Source organism: Pelodiscus sinensis, chromosome 23 (assembly GCF_052426305.1).
Source record: "Pelodiscus sinensis isolate ZL-2025 chromosome 23, ASM5242630v1, whole genome shotgun sequence".
In the NCBI taxonomy this organism is placed as follows: domain Eukaryota; kingdom Metazoa; phylum Chordata; order Testudines; family Trionychidae; genus Pelodiscus; species Pelodiscus sinensis.
In genome coordinates, this window is record NC_143074.1 from 3,792,972 (window position 1) to 3,809,039 (window position 16,068).

At 51.1% G+C, this 16,068-nt stretch overlaps 1 protein-coding gene across 2 annotated transcripts in view; it reads left to right on the forward strand.

The window, feature by feature from the left end:
- The first annotated feature begins 3,618 nt into the window (after positions 1 to 3,618).
- The window catches only part of ARRDC1 (arrestin domain containing 1), a 59,629-nt gene continuing 47,179 nt past the window's right edge, over positions 3,619 to 16,068 (forward strand). The window contains exon 1 of one of the 2 annotated variants that reach the window (XM_075906000.2): positions 3,619 to 3,850. In XM_075906000.2, the coding sequence (XP_075762115.2) occupies positions 3,733 to 3,850 (118 nt within the window). In that variant the 5' untranslated portion in view covers positions 3,619 to 3,732. Of the gene's footprint in view, positions 3,851 to 14,995; positions 15,021 to 16,068 lie in introns of those variants that run through there. The other variant, XM_075906001.2, reaches the window with a different exon arrangement.

The window sequence follows — 16,068 nt, forward strand, 5'->3', positions numbered from 1 at the left end:
AGTTTGGTAAGAGGAAACTGTATACCAAATTTGGTGGTCCTACCTCTTATAGTGTAAGAGGATTTCTTGAACAAACAGACAAACACTCTGGGGTAGATAGTAGATATACTAATAATATTTCACACTTATGACTCATCTTTGCACGTGTACATTGGTTTCCTCATCTTATAAGTACAGCTACTCTTTGCTCCCCAGGTAGAAGAAGGTGTGCTTGGGACCAAAAATTGTAAACAGATGTGGTTATTTGTTTTTTTAATCTGGGATTCTGACAAATTACATTTGTCCAGGAGAAATTTCATATTCCTTGGCATGTTTAGTTTTTCAATGAACTTTCCAAATAAAAACTTTGTTTTAGAATTCTTCCTCATATTTTTTTACATTTCTCTTTTTTTCCAGTGGGAAAAAAGCGGGGAGGGAGATGTTTTTAAAAAGAAGAGAAAGTGGGATTTAGACATACACAATCGCATGAAAACATTTCAGAACAATTTTAAAAAACATAATTTTCTGTAGACATTTTTGCCCCCAAAATGAGTAAAAATTCAAATTAAACAGAAAATATGTAATTAAAAACAGTGAACAAAACATCCTTTTGTTCACCAGCTCACTCTGAAAATATTATTCCTCATGCTTCTTTATGTGCTGTTAGATAAGCATTGAGCTTTCAGGGCATTCATGTAGCTGCAGATAAGCAGAGCAGATTTAGATTAAATCTCAAGGGAAAACTTCCTAACTGTAAGACCAGTAGGACAATGGAACAGAGGCCTCACTGGAAGTTTTGAAAGAGGAAACTGGATAGACCACTGTTTTGGGTGGTTTAGACTCATCAAGCCTGTGTCTTGGCACTAAGGGTACGTCTAAATTAAATGGCTCCATTGATGGAGCCATGTAGATTTGTTTGTTCGGCAAAGGGAAATGAAGCCACGATTTAAATAATCATGGCTTCATTTAAATTTAAATGGCTGCCCCGCTCTGCCGATCAACTGTTTGTCGGCAGATCGGGGCAGTCTGGACGCTCCCCTGCCGACATGAAAGCCCTTTATTGACCTCCCCGGTAAACCACATCCTACGAGGCATAACGAGGAGGTCGATAAAGGGCTTTCAGGTCGGTGTGGGAGCATCCAGACTAGCACGCTGAGCAAACAAACAGCTGATCAGCTGTTTGTCGGCTCAGAGTGGCAGCCATTTAAATTTAAATGAAGACGCGATTATTTAAATCGCAGCTTCATTTCCCTTTGCGGATCAGCCTAATCTACATGGCTCCATCGAGGGAGCCATGTAGTTTAGACACACCCTTCATGACTTAGTCCCTTCTACTATGGGCGGTGGGTGAACGTAAGGTTGGGGGAAGCAAGCTCCCAGCTTCACCCCTTCTGCCCAAAGCCTCCCTGGAATGTGTCCCCAGCCTCCCTGGCCCCAGAGCTGCCCCAGCATCCGCAGTCTCAGCATGGCTGAAGCCCGTGGGCAGCAACACTCCACCCCCAGAATGCCTACTGCTTCAGCATGGCTCCATGTTGGCATTCTGGTGGCCCAGTGTGGGTGAGGCCAAGCCTGGTAGTGTGGGAAGGCAACATCTTCCCATGCCTCTTATACCTGCCGGCCCTGCCATCTCGCCCAATCATTCTATGCTTACTGACTTCCAAGAGTCCTGGTGAAGCTTCATGATTAGCCTTGCTAAAATGAAAGCCACTGGGGCTGGGATCCTTAATGGGACAGAGCCCTTTCTCTACTACTAGTGGGACTGTGCCAATGCTACTGCAATGGCAGGCGACTACGCAATGTGCCAGAAGAGCCAAGACTTCCATCCGCAGTGTGAATCCCGCCAGGTTGGTGATAATCAACCCAGCTAGTAGCTGCTAAGTGGGGTTTCAAGGCAATTTGTATTGGGGAGCTGCTCTCATCACAGGAAACCACCAGCATGACTCACAGTTCTTGCCTCCCTCCCATCACAGAGAGACCCAGGACAACAAAATAAAGGCTCATAGCGACTTGGAGCCAGGTAAAAGTCTGAGTTGAGGTTTTGAGCAGCCGGGGGAAGCTTGTACTGCGGCTACCTGTGCTGTACCTGTTCGGTGGATGAACAGAGTTTATTTATTCTTCCAGTGTCCACAATCTGCCAGCAAACACAGCAGGGATGGTGCCACAGGACAGGCAGGGAGGGAGGGAGCATACTTGGGGTATCCTATGCTCCCTCCCTCGGACTGGGGACAGAGCATACTTACAACCTGGCTCCTGCCCACCAGGGGGTGAAGCAGAAGGGTAGACACCTGCAGGGGAGGGACCAGCACCAAAGGAGAGAGGCAGGGCAAGTTTGTAGAGGGAGGTGTTAGGAGAGAGGATGAGGCGGGGTAGCTCACGTGATCAGAGTGGGGCTACTGGAGGAGTGGGCACAAGGGGGAGAGAAGGGCTGGTGGAGGGGGGCAGGTTGCAGGAGCGCTGAGGGCAGTGAGAAGGGCAGTGCCACTGTGGCCCCCAAGTTATTAATAAATATTTTTAAACCTTAACCTTTTCTCTCTGCTGCCATGTCTCCTCCCCTTGTTCCATCAGCTCCCCTGGTGCCTGCTACTTCCCACCCCAACTCCTCACCCTCCTCTGCTGTCATCCAAACAAGCCACATGAACTCAGTACTGGTGCACAACACAAAATTCATTCTGCTCATGGGAGGAAACTCTTAGGCTATTTCTACATTGGCGGCTTCTTGCACAAGAACATCTTGCGTAAGGGTTCTAGTGCAAGATCTCTTGTGCAAGCACGTCTACAGTGCCATGTGCGAGCTGTGCCATTTTAGCCATAGGGGTTTCTTGCACAAGAAGTCCCTGCCAAGCATCCACACTGCCCTCTTGCGCAAGAGAGCTTACACTTGTTAGAAAAGAGCATAGCTCTTGCGCAAGACGCCCTCTCTTACCACGCCGTACTGTAAATTTCCTTGCGCAAGAGCAGGCAGGCAGTGTGGCTGCTCTGTGGGTTCTTGCACAAGAACAGCTGTACTTGTGCAAGAAGCCGCGAGCGTAGACAGAGCCTTAGAGGGAACCCTTCCCCCAGCCTCTCTGCCCCGAGTTAATGTCACACACATTGGGTTAATGCAACTGCAGGATAGTTGCATGCGGGCGGTTTGGTGGGGGCCAATCTAATCCCTGTTGGTAGGATGGTGGGAAAAGCCCTTGGAGAGGGGTGACATGACATCTTTTACTTCTGGTCATGTGTCCATCTTGCCCCCTCTGTGTTACCGCCAGAGGCATGGCTAAAGGGGGGGGTCAGAGGCGTGGCTAAGGGGGCTGTAAGGGGGCGTGGCTAACAGGGCACGGGGGCGTGGCTAATGGGGCACCACCAAAAATTATACAAGCCCATGCATGGCAGGACCTGGGGCATTTGGCTCAGTGCCTTTGCCCCTAGCCACTGGGGCAGTTGGTTTGGTGCTTGGAAACTGGCTTGGTTCCCGGCTGGATCCCGATCTCAGCCTGCCGGGCTGGGGTCCCTCCTCCTCCGGCCGCAGCGCGGGGATGGGGGGCGCGGTGGGAGGGACCCCGCGTCTGGGGCCACAGCTGCTAGACCCCCCCCCCCCCCCCCGCGTACCGGCCCGGGGCAGGGCTGGGCGGGGCGGCGCTGGCTCTTTAAGGGGCTGGGCCGTGGCCGGCTGGCGCGTCACTCGCAGCAGGTAGGAGCCTCCCCCGAGCCAGCCAGCGAGCAGCCGCCGCCGCCCGAGCGCTGCGGGGAGCAGCCGCGGGAGGCCCGGCCATGGGGAAGGTGCAGCTCTTCGAGATCCGCCTGAGCGAGAGCCGGGTCGTCTACAGCCCCGGGGAGCCGCTGGCCGGCAGCGTCACCGTGCGCCTCTCCGGGAGCCTGCAGTACCGCGGTGAGCTTCCCCGCCGCAGTGCCGCCCCCCCCCCCCCCCCGGTATCCCCGGGCGGCGGGACCCCTCTGCCCGGAACAGTGTGCTCCTGGGGCTGCGAGCTTCCCCGCCGCAGTGCCGCCCCCCCCCCCCCGGTATCCCCGGGCGGCGGGACCCCTCTGCCCGGAACAGCGTGCTCCTAGGGCTGCGAGCTTCCCTGCCGCAGTGCCGCCGCCCCCCCCCCCCCCGGTATCCCCGGGCGGCGGGACCCCTCTGCCCGGAACAGTGTGCTCCTGGGGCTGCGAGCTTCCCCGCCGCAGTGCCGCCCCCCCCCCCCGGTATCCCCGGGCGGCGGGACCCCTCTGCCCGGAACAGCGTGCTCCTAGGGCTGCGAGCTTCCCTGCCGCAGTGCCCCCGCCATCCCCGGGCAGCGGGACCCCTCTGCCCCGAACAGCGTGCTTCTGGGGCTGCGAGCTTCCCTGCCGCAGTGCCGTGCCTTTCTCCTCGCCCATTGCGTTTTTCCGGGTGCAGGACCCTAAGGCTGCGAGCTTGTCCGCCGCGGTACCTGCGCCCCTTACTTGGCCTCCCGGTACCGGAGCCTCACCGCTCGCAGGCTCCCCTGTTGCCCTCCGGGTCCATCCCTGCACTTAAAGGCTGAGCTCAGTGTGAACAGGTTGGGCCTCTGTAAACTGCTTCCCCTCCGCCCCCACGCCGCTTGACTAGAAGCTGCCTGCCTGGTGACTCGCAAGAGATGGATTTTCAGCGAAGTCTGCTGGGGGGGGCAGTTTTGGAGGCATCCAGCCCATCTCCTCGCTGGTGGGGCTTTGTGTTGTTTCATCCCACCTCCTGTGGCTAGGACTTGGCCGCCCTCCTCCAGCCTCTCCTCCGTTCTCTTGCCTCCCTTTTCGTCTGGGGGTGGGGACGGAGGAGTTTCCCTTCTGCGTGTGGGGGGTTTTTTGTTTGGTTTTTTAAAAAATCTCTCACGGGCAGCACGAAGAGAACTTGCTCTATGGGTAGGTGCGTGCTGGGACTCAGGATAGCTTTGGGGTGTTTAAGCATAGCCTGCGTTAGCAACAGTTTGCTCACTGTCTGTCTCTCTGTTATTTCCCCTCCAGTTCATCTGAAGTGGGTTTTGCTGTTGATTCTGTATATTCTGCTTAGTCTCTAAGGTGCCAGGGGACCACATGTTGTTTCCCTGTGTATGTAATTTAATTTCTCTCCCACCTGGGTTTGGTGTGAGCTGTATCTGGACAAAGCAAAGGTGTGTGCGCATGCTCCCCTTTCAGACTTGGGCTGGAGAGCTGTTGCTAGGACCCTTCTCGATTTCAGGTGTTTCTGGCACGACTCTTAACAGCCTTTACTTGGGGGAAGGCACTCGGATGCTGTAAACCAGGGGTGGGCAAAATGCACGTCATGTCCAGCTTGCCAAGTCTTTGGATCCAGCCCGCCTGGACTCTCAGGCAGGCTGTCTGCCCGGTGCCTGTAGGCATGGCATCAGCTGGCCAATGGGAGCTGTGGTGAGCGTGCTGGGGGCAGGGGCCGCGCATTACGTCTCTCCTCCCCCATTCCCATATCCCCTCCTGGATCCTGCACCCCAAGTCACAACTCCCCCTCCTTCACCCAAACTTCCTTTCACACCCCACACTGTTCTGCTCCCCAGTCCCCTACCCTGGGCTCCCTTCTACACCCAACCTCTGGCCCAGACCTCACACTCCCTCCATAGAAAAGTGCAGCTCCTTAATCACTTACCAAAATCTTGATGGAGAGCCACTCCAAGAATTCTTGCTCAGCCCTGCTATAAACCCTAAAACAGACATGTAGTGTTGACCCATCATCTAGCTGTGATCTTACTGGAGACGGACCTTGGCACAAGCAGTTAAGATCTGATTCTGAGCTTCCCCATAAAGTGTAGGGAATTCTTGGGGTTTGGAATGTAGGAAGTCCATGTACTCCAGTACTCCAGGGTCCATGTACTCCAGTACTGTCTCCAATATTGGCTGCAAAAAAATCCTACAGTACACTGAGAGAAACTGTCCTCTGCCCATTTCTCCCTCCTTCTCCTCCCCTCCTCCCACCACTAGACCTCTTCCTTTTAGATAAGATCGGAAGCATGAAGTTTAATATCTGGGTGCTAGCTTGTTTCCAGTTTGTCCCAGCTTGTCGTAAGTCATAGCTAGCTGGGTTGGAGCACATGTTAATACTTGGTCCTAAGGTGGCATCTCTCTGTGTTTAGAGGCCAAACTATTGTGGAAAATACTTGAACTGTGACCAAGTGTTGAACCCTGCTGTCATTGTAGCATGTGTATGGCGGGAGAGGCTAGGTTGTATGGCTATTTGCTCTGATTTCTGTTATGTGTTTTAATTGTGACTGATTTATGGGTTTGCTTTAAGAGGTTACTGCATCATCCGCATGGAAGATGCTCAGTCAGAACAGTTGGAAGTGTGTGTGTCTTGCTTTACAGCCAATAGTTCTGTTACAGCCCCATGTAAGGGAGTGGGGAAAGAGGCTGTGTATAGGGACCTTGCAGAGAATAGTCTCCTGCTCCCCCCGCCCCCAAAAACCCAACCTAACTGCTTAGTCAAACATGAGATTAAAGAGATGACAAATTGAGTAGCTTAGAGACAAAGCCCGTGGCTGGGTCCAGAGGATCCTCGCTCTTCCACTGCCCGTGCTGTTCAGTCTATGTGGCTTCCAAGTTGCAGTGGCCTCTGAAGACCTCTGTAGAAGCAGCTCCCTTGGTGAAGAGCTCACGCTCCAGTGTGCGGTGAAAGTCCCACTTCAGCATCTTCCCTTGGGACCAGTTGGGCTTTGACTAATAAACGAGAATCAGGCCTGTTGCTGTCTGGAGGCTCCTGATGTGTGACTTGGCCTCATTTCTCCCCTCTCCTTTCTCAGACAGCGGTGATGGGGGTAGGCAGCGTGGTGTTTGTGCTAGGCCCACTGGCTATAGTTGAGGAAGAGCCCTGAGTGCAGCTGCACCTCACTAATAAATTAACTACCGCAAAACTCTTCTTAGAGTCAGTGAATCCTGTACTGTGTGTGCACTGGATTGCGGCCAATTGTAAGACTTTGACTTAGACTGGTCATTTTCAGAGAAGGATTCCAAACTCTAAGGCCCTGTCTATCCTGGGGGGGACTCCTAAAACTTTTTTAAAAAGGAATTTAAACCCCTTCCTGTCATTAATGCTAAGTCAGCTGTGCTGATGTTAGCGACCTGCAGACACCATGGAATGGAACAGTTAGTGATGCAATGTTACCTCGGAGAACTTCCTTGGTATAAAACAGAGCTTCAGCCTATAATCTATAGGCTAGAAGGAATGGTTAATTGGATGGGGGTTGGAATATGAGAGCTTGGTTCTTAACTCTGCTACAGGCTTCCTGTGTGACTCTTGTCAGTACCTGTTTCTCCTCTTTGTGAAGTATTAGCATCTCTCTTCCCCCCCCCCTTCATTGTTTGCTTGCAAAGAGCTTTGATCGCCCGCATGATACAGAAATGCAAATTATTCTTTCTTGCTTTTTCCCTTAAGTCTGAGTCTCTTTTCCTTCCCTTCCCCCCCCCCCCCCCTTCCTATTCTCCTGGCTGCTGTCTTTGAATCTTGGGACTGTTTCCAAGTATTTAGATTCTTAGTCCTTCTGGTCAGGGGCCTTGTTCTGTGACCTTGTCTAGAAAACACAGTTGCTGTAGACTTGAAGCAAGTATGCCTGTCTCATTTTAAAACTCCTCTCCCATTGGACCTTGGTTTTTTTTTTTTTTTTTTTTTCTGGCTTCTGAAAAAGCTATTGTACAGAAATAGTTAGAGGCTCGGTGATGATTTGTTTACATCCACTCTCATTAGGAAATGCTACTTTCAGCATGAGACTTCTAATGCAGTAGCCACTAGGGATGTTAAAATGCATTTCTTTGTGTAAATGTGTATCGCTGACATTTTTCAGCAGATAAGTTTACATGTGAGGTGGGGGCAGCAAAGCCAGCTCCCTTCCTCCCCCTGCTCCATATCGCTTCTGTAATAGAGCTGGGAGGTGGGAGAGGAAGTGCAGAGGGATTTTTGCAGAAGCTGGTTCCCTGCATGTATCGGCTCCCACCTTCCCCCTGCACTTCTGCCTCTGATACAAAGGTGCTATGGGGAAGTGGAGGGAGAGGAGGATTGTGTGTAACCGAGAGGGTTATTGGTTAACCCTGTTCTCAGCTACATGGTCACATCCCCAATAACCACTGACTGCTCCCCCCTTCTCCCCCATCTTCTCTCTTCCTGAGAACCTACTCCCGCAAACAGGGCAGAGCCGTAGCGTCAGGGTTCTGTCGAACTAGTCCAACGAGCCCTGATGCATTACTGGCCAACTGAGGTAACCATGGTTACCCCAGGCTACTGACTCTACTGTCGGCACGTGGAGCCGCCATTAGCAACGAGACTTTCTGCAGAAGTTTTCTCCCTTTGCCTTCCGTCAGGGTTTCCTTTGCCCCATAGAACAGAGCTCAAAGGTTCTATGACCCCTTGTTTGGAAAAAGTGCCCCCCAACCCCCAGTTCTACTGGCTTTTTTTTTTTTTTAAGGCCTTGAGCATGGGCGGTGGGTGAAGGCACCTCTGGGGGAGGCAAGCCCATAGCCCCTCCTCCAGCCCCACCCCTTCTTCTGAGGCCATGCCCCTTCCCTGCCCCCATGGGGAGCCAGGACAGCACGCTGTGTACGTGCTCCCCTCCCAGTCACAGGAGAGCAGGGCAGGGCCGGCCTTAGGCTGATTTGCCTGATTTCCCCCGAATCGGGCCCTGTGCCTAAAGGGGCCCCATGTCCTGAACCCAGAAGTGTGCCGGGCGCCAAGCGAGTTACTATTCAGAGCTGGGGCCCTGCTCCAGCAATATTTGGAGCTGGGTCTCTCCCCCGGCTCTGCCTGGAGCGAGCCCGGGCCCCCACCTGCCGGCCCCCCCACGCATGAACCCACCCCACCCCCAGAGCGTCCCCCTGAACCCCGTCCCTGCCACGCGCGGCTCTCGGTGCGGCTCCCCTTTGCTGGCGGTGGCTGCTGCTGCCATGTGCGGTGTTCTCAGGTGGACGGGGGGGACGCCCGGGCATGATGTGACGTTACGGCCCAGGAATTTAAAAGTGCTCGGCGTGGCGTGGCTTAGCAGCTCTGGGTTTGGAGTGCGGGGCCTGAGTGTAGAGTCCAGGGCCTGCAAAGTGGAAGGCAGAAGGTAGGGGAGAGGGAAAACTAGGGGGAGCGGGGAGGGGGGGGAAGAGGAAGGGACCAAGAGACAGGGTGGAGGAGAAACAAATGCCAGGGGGGCAAGTGCAGGGAAAAGGGCAGGAGGGGAGGTGTCAGTGGGAGGGGGGGGACGACAGGGTGATGCTGGAGAAGGGAAGGGCATTGGGGGCTGGAGAGGGAGTTGCTGGGAGAAGGCTTGAAAGAAGGAGTGGGCATGAGAGAGGTGGGGATGGAGCAAGTCGTATATGAGAGCACAGAAGGGCAGGAGGAGAATGGGGGCAGAGAGTGGTGAGGGGGGTGGGCATCAGGGAAAAAGGGGGCAGGATAGTAAGGGAAGGGGGAGGCACCAGGAGGGTGCCAGGCTAAGAGAGAGTGCAGATGCCAGGGAATTCTGGGGGTGAAGCAGAAGGGCAGACACCTGCAGGGGAGGGACCAGCACCAGAGGAAAGAGGCAGGGCAGGTGTGTAGAGGGAGGTGTTAGGAGAGGGGATGAGGAGGGGTAGCTCCCATGATTAGAGTGGGGCTACTGGAGGAGTGGGCACAGTGGGGAGAGAAGGGCTAGTGGAGGGGGGTAGATCCAGGAGGGCTGAGGACAGTGAGAAGGGCAGGAGTCAGGACAGCAGAGGAGGGTGAGGAGTTGAGGGGGCAGCAGGCACCAGGGGAGCTGATGGAGCAAGGGGAGGAGACATGGCAGCAGAGAGAAAAGGTTAAGGTTTAAACATATTTATTAACTTGGGTGCCACAGTGGCACATCCAAACAAGCCACATGAACTCAGTACAGGTTCACAACACAAAATCCATTCTGCTCATGGGAGGAAACTTTTAGGCTATTTCTACACTGACGGCTTCTTGTGAACAAGTCCACTCTCTCATGTGCAAGCTGTGCTTTTTCATAAGAGCATCCATGGCAGTGTGGATGCTCTCTTGCCCAAGAAAGCTCCAATGGCCGTTTTAGCCATAGGGGTTTCTTGCTCAAGAAATCCCTGCCGAGCGTCCACAGTGCTCTCTTGCGCAAGAGAGCTTACACTTGTTAGAAAAGAGCATAGCTCTTGCGCAAGACGCCCTCTCTTGCCACACCGTACTGTAAATTTCCTTGCACAAGAGCAGGCGGGCAGTGTGGTTGCTCTGTGGGTTCTTGCACAAGAACAGCTGTACTTGTGCAAGAAGCCGCGAGCGTAGACATAGCCTTAGAGGGAACACTTCCCCCAGCCTCTCTGCCCCGAGTTAATGTCAGACATTCGGTTAATGCAAATGCAGGATAGTTGCATGAGGGGAAGTTGGTGGGGGCCAAACTAATCTCTGTTAGGAGGAGGATGGTGGGAAAAATCCTTCGAGAGGGGTGACATGACATCTTTTACTTCTGGTCATGTGTCCATCTTGCCCTGAACATGTCACCTCCAGAGGCCTGGCTAATGGGGGTTAGGGAGTGTGGCTAATGGGGCACCACCAAAAATTACACAAATCTGCTGACTCTGCCAGCCCTGGAAGTAGAGTTCATCGGCTGCCTGCACCACGGGAGGTGTGAGTTTAGCGCAGGGTTTTCCTGTGTTGGGGGAGGGGGGGGGGATTATTTATATATTTATTTATTTTTTTGCTCAATCAAAATTGCTGCGGGGCCCCGTCGAAATTGTTCGAATTGGGCCCTGCACTTCTGAAAGCCGACCTTGGAGCAGAGGAGCTCTTACTCTCGCCGGCCCTGGAGAAGGGAGGTGGTTGGAGGGCGCACGGCATGGCCCAGCCCTGCCTCTCCAGCCTGGAGCATTCTGGGGGCAGAGTATGGCTGGGGCAGAGCCTTCCCCCGCTTCGCATACCGGACACCCATGGCCTTGAGCATAGGACGTTTTGGAGTCTTGCACAAACATAGCAACAAAAATAGTTCTGCCCCCCTCGCCACTCCTCCACCAGCCTCTGTCCTTTCGGTACTTGAGTGGTGTTTGGTAATACACTGATGAGCAGTGGACTGTAATGGGAATGAAGTAGGGCTTTTGTCAAACTTGCTGGAAAGTGCTAGCTGATGAGGGCTGTTAGACAAGTTTGTTTTTCTTTATTTAAAAAAGAAAAGGGCAGGCAGGGATGGCTTTAGGCATAAGCCTCTGTTCTAGGCAGAAGGGTCCTGGCTGACTCAGCACTGCCTGGAGCACCTGGTCACCCCTCTGGCTGGAAGTGTGGAGGGAGGCTCTGTGGCCCACTTTCCCTTGCAAAGCTGCATGTCTGGCTCTGCTCTCTAGGGCAAGAGTGGAGCAGGCGTCTGTGTATTTTTAGACTCCAGGATTTGGTGTGATCCCATCGCCTGGCTGGTATCTGAATCTGTCCAAATGCAAAGCATGCGTGAAGCGGCAGCTGTCTGCAAAATGCAGGCTGTTCGGATTCATTCCTGCACATCCTCCCTATTGACGTGACTAATATCTTATTTATCAGGCCTGTGGTCAACCAGTGTCTTATCTCTGAGCAGCTGGGTTGGGGGGGTGTAGTTTGCCCCTCGAGATATACAACTTCTTCTGTTTGCCCGTTCTGGCTTCCAGCAAGGAGGTAGCTGTATGCCCACTGTAGGGAGGGTGTTCTCAATAGGCGTGTATCTAGTTTTTGTACTGCTGTGTCTAGGCCTTTGCTTAAGGCTCCAAGACTTCACCCTCTTCTGCCTTCCCCCCCATACACCAACCTTAGGCTACCTCATTTTGTCTGGCTCTCTGATGCTGTCTGATGCCACAATAAGCACAGAAGTATCTTGGGTCATTCGAGCTTGCCTAGCGCATGGGGAAACTCCAAGCCTGTCTTCTGAAAGAAGAACTTGGATTCCTACACCAGTGCGTTTTTTTATCTTTAAAAAACCCCCCACAATTCTCTGCTGTGCACACTTTTGGGTGCTAACCCCATAACTGGAGAGATTTGTGCTCATCCAGAGGTCTCCCTAAAGGCTGGTCCTGCAGCAAAGTCCTAAAGACTAACTCTGACTTCCTAGAGACAGGAAACTGCCATCTTGATAACTGGAGGGTGAGTCAAATTGACAGACTCTGCTTCACGCGCAAGGGAAAATGGCATCAGTTTGAAGGAAAACACTACAAAGGTGTGAGGGTTTTATTTAACCTCTCGCTTCATGTATGGAGCTGTCTTTTGAAACTTACTGATTGAGTGCCATAGCAGACTGAGGATGGAAAGCAAGACTGAAACAGAGTTCCTCCTGAAAATATCATTAAAATAACAGCCCTGCTTCCTACACCACCACCAGGGAAAGACAACAGAATGAAGAAACAAAGTGTTTCTTTCTAAAAGCTGCTTTGAAAACTTCTGTGTCTCCTCCCCGCCCCTGCCCCCCACACACTTATTTAGCTGTTCAGATTACTGTAGGAATGACTAAGTGAGACTCTTGTATTTGAGTTTTAAAAGGTACAACAGACCTAAAGTGTGTATGTGTGCATCTCTTAGTCCTTGGATAAAAAAATACATTCAAACTTTTTTTAGCAGTGATTGGGCATCTGATCTGGTATTTATCCTTATTGTAACCCTGTGAAGTGTTGTAGCACCATTTCACAGATGGCAAAACGGAGGTACAGAGATCCAGGACACAGAGGAAGTTGGTATTAGACCTGGGAATTGAAACATGTCACTCAACTCCAGTGCTAAACACCAAAACCATCTTTCTGCCCGTGGCTTGTCTGCAGCCTTGTATATATTGGGAACAGAGGGAGGGGTTGTCCAACTTAATCTGCACCCATGCTAGGGTCAAAAGTTGCACTAATTCAGAGGTCCTCCCTCTCTCCTATTTATTTGGCCATGATCATCATAAGCATGAGCTGAACGTCACCTTGCCCAGCTAAATGGGTGACTGATACTAACCTGAATGCACACAATGGAGCAAGTGCTGGCTGGCTGTGCTTAAAATGGCCAAATGATCTTGAATAGATTGCATTGGAGTCAGGGCAGTATCTAAGACCAGGCCCCCTCATGCAAATGGCCATTAACTTCTGTTTGTATTCCAAATCCACTCTACACAGCTCCTGTGTTATTGCATATCCTTCTGGATGTGGCAGTCAAGAAGTGGTTTTTTTTTTTGTTTGTTTGCAAAATGGGGAGGGGGACAGAGCAAACCTGTTTCCTGTCCTAGAACAGAACAGTTGCATGCTTGAGTAGCCCAGCTCTGTGGCAGAATCTGTCTGAGACATGGAGCAAAAGGGGATTTCTGCCACTTTGGCTAGTTTACTGGTGGATCAGAAACTCCATGTCAATTATTGTGCCTTAGCTTCGCTGATCTGTTTCCATCAGCCAAGAGGAATTTGAGAACCGGAGCCATTGGTGGTGGTTGGTGCGTCATTGGGCACTTGGAATGTAGACCTGAGAGCTAGTGGCCTGCATCTGGTACGATGCCAAAGAGGTACTGGGGGATGACCGCTCCAGGGGATAAACAGGAGACTAAGCACATAAGAGTGGGCAATACTGTAGCTGATTGACTCTGCAGTGTGAAAGTGTTAGGCAGGGGAGAGGATTTAATGGCTCCCTTGCTTGAAGGAGTAACCTTTCTTACTGTTGGCTATTGCAAGTGCAGCTTTCCTCTCCATTAAAGGGAGTTAATCTTCACGCATCAGAATTGAGGTCCCCAATCTTGGGAATGTTCCTCAGTTTAACTCTCACTTTTCCATTATGGTGGAAAGATTTAAAAGTGGATGGAGGGGAACAGTCCAAATGGAGTTGATGAATTGTAGTGTAATGTCTGTGGCGGAGAGATACCTCGAGTATTTTGCAGGTGGTAGAGAGGATTAACCATTTCTTGGTAGGAAGTGATGTTGGCTCGGAGTTCTCATGGAACCTAGTGTGATTTGGGGAGTGACTGTAGGGAGACACAGGTGAGCAGATGTCATCTTCCAAACTAGGACTATAGTAAAAGGGAAGTGCAGAATGGATCTGATCAGTGACAAGAAAGGAGGCTGGTGGTAAAGGAACAGGAAGACCAGAAAAGTGATCAGATGGCTACTGGAAAGAAAAGTGACACCGGGGCTCTTGGCGTTATACTTCAGCATTCAAGTTTGTATTGTATCTTGCCCTTCAACGTTTAATACGAAACCGTTGCTGTGCGATCCTTGAGAATGGGGAAGAATCCACTTCCCCTCTTCAGTTTAATCTTTCCTTAATACAAATCTGTTGGGCTGTTCCAGGCTGCCTTGCCCTGTTGCAGGATAATCTCTTCATGTGGCTTCTCAAACTTTTGTGTGGAAGTGAAAACTGATGAGAGGAGAAATGTACAAAGGCTTTCTCTGACTGGAGGCGGTTAAGTTTTGTGTGTCTGCACAGGCTTTTCTCACTTCCTATTTGGTTTCTGGGATCTGAAACCAGAGACTAACTGACCTCTGACTACAAAGATGTCCCTTGTTTGCAGACAAAAGCCATTTACTCTGGCCAACTACATAGATGACACTTGAGTGTCAGATGTGATTTGACTTTTGCTGAGTGTCTTTAAAACTTGTCAGAAAGGAGTGCTACAGAATTGAATGGTTTTACTGTAATGGCCTGTGGGATGCTTGTAATGAGTTCTTAGATTGATACCACCTTGGATATTTGCATGCCACCATTATTAGAGTAATTTGTGCATGCACCTGAGTTGATTTGTAGAGCCTGATTGAAGCCATGTATAAAGCCTGTGATGGTGTCCATCCTCTGGAAAGCTGGGTGGCTGTAGAGGAGAGATACTGTATCCCAATGCAGTAAGGAATGTCTTTTTAAAAAAAGACTTTTGCAGGGGAGTGTAGAGGTGTATGATGGATAGGTGTGCTGGCCAGCATTTGACTCAAACATTAAACTCAGGTAGCTAGGAAGTGTTTGCAGGGAGCCAGGAGAGCTAATGGGAGATGGTGTTTGAAATTTGAATTGACAAATTATAGCTGCCTGCTACTTTCCTTTGTGGGAGTTTTGAGCTGGGGAAAGGAGACAAATTGAACCAGTTAGAAGGGCCATGCCTACAAGGGATACAGGACATGGAAATGGACTGGACCTTGAAGCATGGATTGTAAGTAGATAGGAAATGTCTATTTAGTCACAATCAAGTTATTTTCCTTGTTTGGTTAAATGTCTCTTTGCTAAGTCAGTCCATGTACTCCCCCCCCCCCCCCCATGCACTTTTTAAGTGGTAGCCAGAGATACATTTCTGTGTTTTGATCTGTTCTTGACTCAGTTGCTCAAATACCCAGCAACCAAGTATGCTTCATCAAGTATATCTTTTTGTATTGTTAATCATCTGTGACTTCATCTCATTTGATTCTTGTGTTCTGGGAGGTAACCAAAGGTCTGTGAGCTGACCTCGGTCTTAGGCATGCAATCAGAGTGCAGTTTTTCTCCAAGTTCTCTTGTGGTAAAAGAGCTTGGGGTACCCCTACAGAAGAAATTGAAGTGCTGCCTTAGGCTGCCACCACCAAGTGGAAAAAACCCTTCTTCCTGGGTCTATTTGCCACAACCAGGGAATCTTGGGGAGCTTTTAAGCAGAAGCCTATAGAGGCAGAGTATTTTTTAAGGTCTCTTGTGGGCCCCCACCTTCTGCACTCAGTACCAATGTGGAGAACAGCCTTGACAGAGTGAATTGGCTCTGTCACTTTCAGAGTTCGACTTTCAGCTCAAGAACAAAATCTTGGGCTTATCTATAACCAGCATTTTATGTCCACACTGATTCATACACACTAATTCTGTAAGTGAACAAATACATCGTCTCAACCTTTCACCTTTCACTTTGCTGAAGTGGATGCAGGTTATATCCGTGTCTCCAGCCATTTCTGCCCTTGTGACTCAAGTCCTGAGGTGGTCGCTTGCTCACTGAGAACAGAAACTGAGAACCTATGGCTCTGAACTGCCCTCCAAGGCTGGCTGTGTGCTACAAGTGTCTGCCGGTAAAACTTTATCCCTCAGAAGTGCAAGGAGGTGGGATTCCCTGACCTGATAGCTGTTTCTACCCTAGGGGCATCTATGTTGTTAATCTGGGCTAGTACCAATATAGTTTGGATTTGCTGGTGGGGGGCTCTTTTTGGGTCAGGGGGCACTGACCCACAGAAAAATCAGTTGGGGGG